Source organism: Cebus imitator, unplaced genomic scaffold (assembly GCF_001604975.1).
Source record: "Cebus imitator isolate Cc_AM_T3 unplaced genomic scaffold, Cebus_imitator-1.0 Scaffold979, whole genome shotgun sequence".
Classification (NCBI taxonomy): Eukaryota; Metazoa; Chordata; class Mammalia; order Primates; family Cebidae; genus Cebus; species Cebus imitator.
This window is the reverse complement of record NW_016108294.1, coordinates 21,668-27,678: the sequence shown is the minus strand read 5'-3', so window position 1 is coordinate 27,678 and position 6,011 is coordinate 21,668. Positions and strand designations below refer to the sequence as shown.

General features: G+C 50.3%; 1 protein-coding gene across 4 annotated transcripts in view; it reads left to right on the top strand.

The window, feature by feature from the left end:
• Positions 1-3,625: 3,625 nt before the first annotated feature.
• Positions 3,626-6,011, top strand: part of PRODH2 (proline dehydrogenase 2) — a 12,605-nt gene continuing 10,219 nt past the window's right edge. For all 4 annotated transcript variants that reach the window (XM_017521208.2, XM_017521207.2, XM_037735814.1 and 1 more), the window contains exons 1-4: positions 3,626-3,916; positions 3,991-4,187; positions 4,274-4,406; positions 4,491-4,577. In XM_017521208.2, coding sequence (XP_017376697.1) covers positions 3,743-3,916; positions 3,991-4,187; positions 4,274-4,406; positions 4,491-4,577 — 591 coding nt within the window. In that variant the 5' untranslated portion in view covers positions 3,626-3,742. The remainder of the gene's footprint in view (positions 3,917-3,990; positions 4,188-4,273; positions 4,407-4,490; positions 4,578-6,011) is intronic.

The window sequence follows — 6,011 nt, the reverse complement described above, 5'->3', positions numbered from 1 at the left end:
CCCTGTTGCCTTAGAGAGAAGAGATTGGTGCGCAGAAATTCAGGAGTGAGAGAAAGACTAACTTTTCACTCTGCTTCCTTTTGTATTTTAATTTTTTAAAATATGAACCATGTATGTAATTAAAAAAAAAAAAAAAAAGCTTAAAGGCAGCTGAGCGGGTTGGCTCAGGCTTGTAATCCCAGCACTTCAGGAGGCCAGGGTGGTCGGATCACAAGGTCAAGAAGAGATTGAGACCATCCTGGCCAACCTGGTGAAACCCCATCTCTACTAAAAATATAAAAATTAGCTGTGCGTGGTGGCAGGCGCCTGTAGTCCCAGCTACTCAGGAGGCTGAGGCAGGAGAATCGCTTGAAACCTGGGATTCAAGGTTGTAGTGAGCTGAGATTTTGCCATTGCAGTCTAGCCTGGCAACAGAGTGAGACTCCGTCTCAAAAAATAAATAAATAAATAAAAGCTTAAATGCTTCATTTTCCGGGCTGGGCATGATGGATCACACCTGTAATCCCAGTACGTTGGGAGGCTAAGGTGCGAGAATTCCTTGAGGCCAGGAATTTGAGACCAGCCTGGGCAATATAGCAAGACCCTGTCTCCACAGAAAAAAAAAAAAATTAAAAGGCTTTTTTAGCTCAGGTTTTGCTGGATTCTAACTCTGGCTGTTGTCCATCAGCTCTGTGGATCGTGTACTAAAGAAAAGACAGCAGAAAGAGGTCGTAAAAATCTTACAGGCTGAGCGTGGTGGCTCATGCCTGTAATTCCAGTACTTTAGGAGGCCAAGGCTGGCGGATCACTTGAGGTCAAGAGTTTGAGGCCAGCCTGGCCAACCTGGTGAAACCCCATCTCTACTAAAAATACAAAAATTAGCTGGGCATGGTGGTGGGTGCATATAAACCTGTAATCCCAGCTACTCAGGAGGCTGAGGCAGGAGAATCCCTTGAAGCCAGGAGGCACGGGTTGCAGTGAGCCAAGATCGTACTATTCCACTCCGGCCTGGGTGACAGAGTGAGACTCCTTCTCAAAAAAAAAAAAAAAAGTTACAGTCTGGTGTCTGGGGGAAAGAGGTCTTAAATCAGCACTTGGCTGCCAACTGGCTATGCGACTTCAGGCAGGTGTCTCCATCTCTCTGAGCCTCCACTTTTTGTTTTTTTTTTGAGACAGAATTTCACTCTTGCCGCCTAGGCTGGAGTGCAGTGGCATGATCTCAGCTCACTGCAACCTCCACCTCCGGGGTTCAAGCAATTCTCCTGCCTCAGCCTCCTGAGTAGCTGGGATTACAGGTGCCTGCCACCACACCCAGCTAAGTTTTGTATTTTTAGTAGAGACTGGATTTCACCATGTTGGCTGGACTGGTCTTGAATTCTTGACCTTAGGTGATCCCTCTGCCTTCGCCTCCCAAAGTGCTGGGATTACAGGCGTGAGGCACCGTGCCCGGCTGAGCCTCTACTTTTTTTTCTTTTTTTAAGACAGGGTTTCACCATATTGGTCAGGCTGGTCTTGAACTCCTGACCTCAGGTGATCTGCCCGCCCCAGCCTCCCAAAGTGCTAGGATTACAGGCGTGAGCCACCGCACCCAGCCTAAGCCTCCACTTTTAACATCTGTGAATTGGGGGTTGTGTAGTAAAGGATTAACATTGCTCAGTTCCTGAGAGGAAACCACTAAGCCCTTGTACTATCCTTCTTGATAAGAGTATTTATGTTTGGGAGGCTGAGGCAGGAGAATTGCTTGAACCTGGGAGGTGGAGGTTTCAGTGAGCCAAGATCACACCGCTGCACTCCAGCCTGGGTGACACAGTGAGACTCCATCTCTAAAAAAAAAAAAATCTTTGTTTAGGCCGGGCATGGTGGCTCATGCCTGTAATCCAAGCACTTTGGAGGCCAAGGCGGGCATATCACCTGAGGTCGGGAGTTCAAGACCAGCCTGACCAACACGGTGAAACCCCATATCTTTGTTTATCTGGGGACCTTGGGCCATGTAGTATCAGCTTGAGCTCTGGAGGAGCTAGAGACAAGGTCAGTCATTCGAGCAGTCAGCCATGCCCATGTGACTGACCCCAGTCAAAACTGTCCTGGGTGTGAGCACACGCACCTGTAATCCCAGCTACTTGGGAGGTGGAGGTGGCGGGGGGATTGCTTGAGCCCAGAAGTTGGAGGCTGTAGTGAGCAGTGATCACCCCACTGCACTCCAGCCTGGAAGACAGAGCAAGACTCTGTCTCAAAACAAAACAAAACCTTACAATGTGAACAACTGTGAATTATCATCCATGTTAAGACCGAGGACTTCACGCCTGTAATCCCAGCACTTTGGGAGGAGGAGGAAGGTGGATCGCTTGAGGTGAGGAGTTGGAGACGAGCCTGGCCAACACGGTGAAACCCCATCTATACAAAAATACACAAATTAGCGGGGAGTGGTGGTGGGTGCCTGTAATGCCAGCTACTTAGGAGGCTGAGGCAGGTGTGTATCACTTGAACCTGCGGGTTGGGGGTTGCGGTGAGCCGAGATCACACCACTGCTTTCCAGCCTGGGCGACAGAGCAATGATCACTCTAACAAAACAAAACAGACCTAGGACATATGGTTTTCATTTTTAAAAAAGAAAATAGGACATGGAAGCCCCCATAAGCCTCTATCCAGTTACAACTCCTCCCATCCCCACAGGAAATCAACCACCTCACTGACCTCTGTGATAATCGCCTCCTTATTTTTCTTATCTTTATAGTTTGACCACCCATACAAGTATTCCCAAAATTTTACTGTAGTTTCATTTTCCTTGCTTTTATAGCTATTGAAAAGAATAACACAGCTTGCTCTGTTTGGTGCCTGGCTTCTTTCGCTTGACATTGTGAGATTCAGCCACACAGCTGTGTGTATCAGTATCATTTTTCATTACTGTATAGTACGCCACTGCGTAACTACACCACCGTGTATGTATCCATCATCCTTTTGATGGTTCAGACAGTGCTCCTTTGAACATTCTTTCCTGTACATGTTTCCTGCTATCCGTGTTCAAGGTCTCCAGGATATGTAGTTAGCATGAAACCACTGGGTTATATAGGTTATTTGTCTTTTCTTTTTTCTTTTTTTAGAGACAGAGCCTCACTTTGTCACCCAGGTTGGAGTTCAGTGGTGCAATCACATCTCACTGCACCCTTGACCTCCCGGCTCAAGAGATCCTCCTTCCTCGGCCTCCCGAGTAGCTGGGAACACAGGTGCATGCCATCATGCCCAGCCATCTGTATTTTTTGTAGAGACGGGGTCTCACTAGGTTGCCCAGGGTAGCCTCCAACTCCTTGATCTTGGCCTCCTAAAGTGCTGAGATTATAAATGTGAGAGCCATATTTTCAAATGTATTCAATGACACTACAGCATTTTCAATTTTAAGAGGAAGCAGTTGCCACAAAAGTAGTTAAGTAGCTTGCCCCGGATCACAAAGCCCAATGTCCTGAACCCAGGGACCCTTGCCCCAGAGCCCCTGCTCTCCCCAGCACATGGCAGTCACCTAATAAGTGCAGGCTGTTGTGCTGAGGGTTGTGGAGGCTATTACTGGGGGTTCACCTCCTGTTACCGTTACTCTGAACTCTGTCCCCATTGGTTAATAATTAATTGCCCGCCCCCCTGCCCCGCCAAAAAGCCTGTGATCCTGAAGCTGTGCCATCAGTCACTGCCCCCAGCCTGGGCAAGGGGCAGTTGGTGAACCTGCTGCCTCCAGAGCCCCTTCACCTGGTGTGGATGCAGCCAGGAACTCAAGATGCTCCAGACCTGCCGCGCACTCTGTTCCCAGGCCGGTCCCCCCTCCAGGGGCTTTCTGCCCCTGAGATTTGATGGCGGGGCCTTCCAACTCAAGCACACGAAAGAGCTGACACGGGCCTTGCTGGTTCTCCGGCTGTGTGCCTGGCCCCCGCTAGTCACCCACGGGTTGGCGGTAAGCAGTGACCCCGAGGACCAGCCTGAAGTCTCCCCGCAACCTGCGCTGAGCCTTCGTTCCCTGTCACCCAGCTCCAGGCCTGGTCTCAGCGACTCCTGGGCTCCCGGCTCTCAGGAGCGCTTCTCCGAGCATCCTTCTACGGGCAGTTTGTGGCTGGTGAGACAGCAGAGGAGGTGAGGGACTGCGTGCAGCAGCTGCGGACCCTCGGCCTCCGACCGCTGCTGGCAGTGCCCACTGAGGAGGAGCCGGACTCCGCTGCCAAGACTGGGTGAGTAGGGGGCAGGGCCCAGGGAGGCTGGGAGGACGCAGGAAGGGGCTTCGCAGGTTGGGCCCTGACGGCTGCTGGCTGGGCAGTGAGGCCTGCTACGAGGGGAACCTCGGCGTTATGCTGCGGTGTGTGGACCTGTCACGGAGCCTCCTGGAGCCCCTCAGCCAGCCCAGCTTCATGCAGCTGAAGGTGACGGCACTGACCAGCACTCGGCTCTGTGTAAGGGGTGCAAAGATGGGGGTGCGGGGAAGGGCAGCTGCCCACCGGGCTCCCCTCACCACCCCACCAACCAACCCATTTCAGAAGGAGCTATCCTTGTGGGTCAGAAGGCCAGGGGCCTCCTCGGAGCTGAGCCCTGAGAGGCTGGCCGAAGCCATGGACTCTGGGCAGGTAAAGATCTCAAGCGAGAGTGTCGGGAACAGAGTGCTCTGGCTTCGCATGCGGCCTCACTGCAAGCCAGATGTTCAAAATGCTCAGGCCACCTCTGGGCTTGGAACATCCAGCAGAAATGCAGCTGTAGCTCCAGGGCATGGCTGAAATGGATGGAATCAGGGTCCTCTGGAGTTCTCAGGGAGGGACATGGAGGCTGGAGGCTCTCAGAGGCGGGATTGGGATAGAAGCTGTTTATGAACTGGAAGGAGGTACATCAATGTGTCTTCAGTCAACACAGCCACGTGGGTGACAGCTGGCTGCGTGTAAGCTCTGATTAGGCCAATGGGATCTTTGTTCATTCAATCATTCATTCCTTTTCATCTCTATATTCTATTTCAACCTTACTCCATCTTTCTTTCTTTCTCTCTCTCCTTCCCTTTTCTTTCTCTTTCCTTCCTTCCTCTTTCTCTTTCCCCTCCCTTCCTTCCTCCCTTCTCTTCTTTTCTTTCCTTCTCTCTCCATTCCTCCTTCCCTTCCCTCCTTCCCTCTCTCCTCCCTCTTCCCTCCCTCCCTTTCATTCTGTCTCTCTCTTTGTCTTGCTGTGTTGCACAGGCTGGTCTCTAACTCCTGGCCTCAAGCAATCCTCCAGCCTCAGCTTCCCAAAGTACTGGGATCACAGGTGTGAGCCACCACGCCCAGCCTTCCATCTTGTATAATGTATATCTTTTTGTTCCTATGATTTTGTTTTGCCAGGTGTATACCATCCGTGGGGGGCATAATTTCCCCAATGTGCCATTATAAAAATTTTCAGATATACAGAAAAGTCAAAAGAATTGTACAGTGAACATCCACATACCTGCCACCTTTAACTATACTCGCTTTAAATCATATCTATCCCTCTCTTCATTCCATCCTTCTCTTCTCTCCATCCATCAATCCATCTGATTTTTTGATGCATTTCAAAGTAAATTGTGGACATCAGTACATTTTACCCCTAAATGCTTCAGGATGTGAATAATGGGTTCATTAACTAGAGCCCAATGATTATTTGCAGCATTTATTTTCTTTGGAGGTAAAACTACACACATTGTAAATGTGTCCCATGATGAACCTCGACAAATAGACACACTTGAGCAATCCAAATCCCTATCAAGATTTCAAACATGGGCAGGCATGGTGGCTCACACCTATAATCCCAGCACTTGGGGAGGCCGAGGCAGGCAGATTACTGGAGGTCAGGACTTCAAGACCAGCCTAGCCAACATGGCAAAACCCCATCTCTACTAAAATACAAAATTAGCTGGATGAGTTGGGGTGGACCTGTAATTGCAGCTACTCGGGAGGCTGAGGTAGGAGAATCACCTGAACCCGGGAGGTGGAGGTTGCAGTGAGCCAAGATCGCACCACTCTACTCCAGCCTGCACAAAAAGAGCAAAACTCTGCCTCAAATTA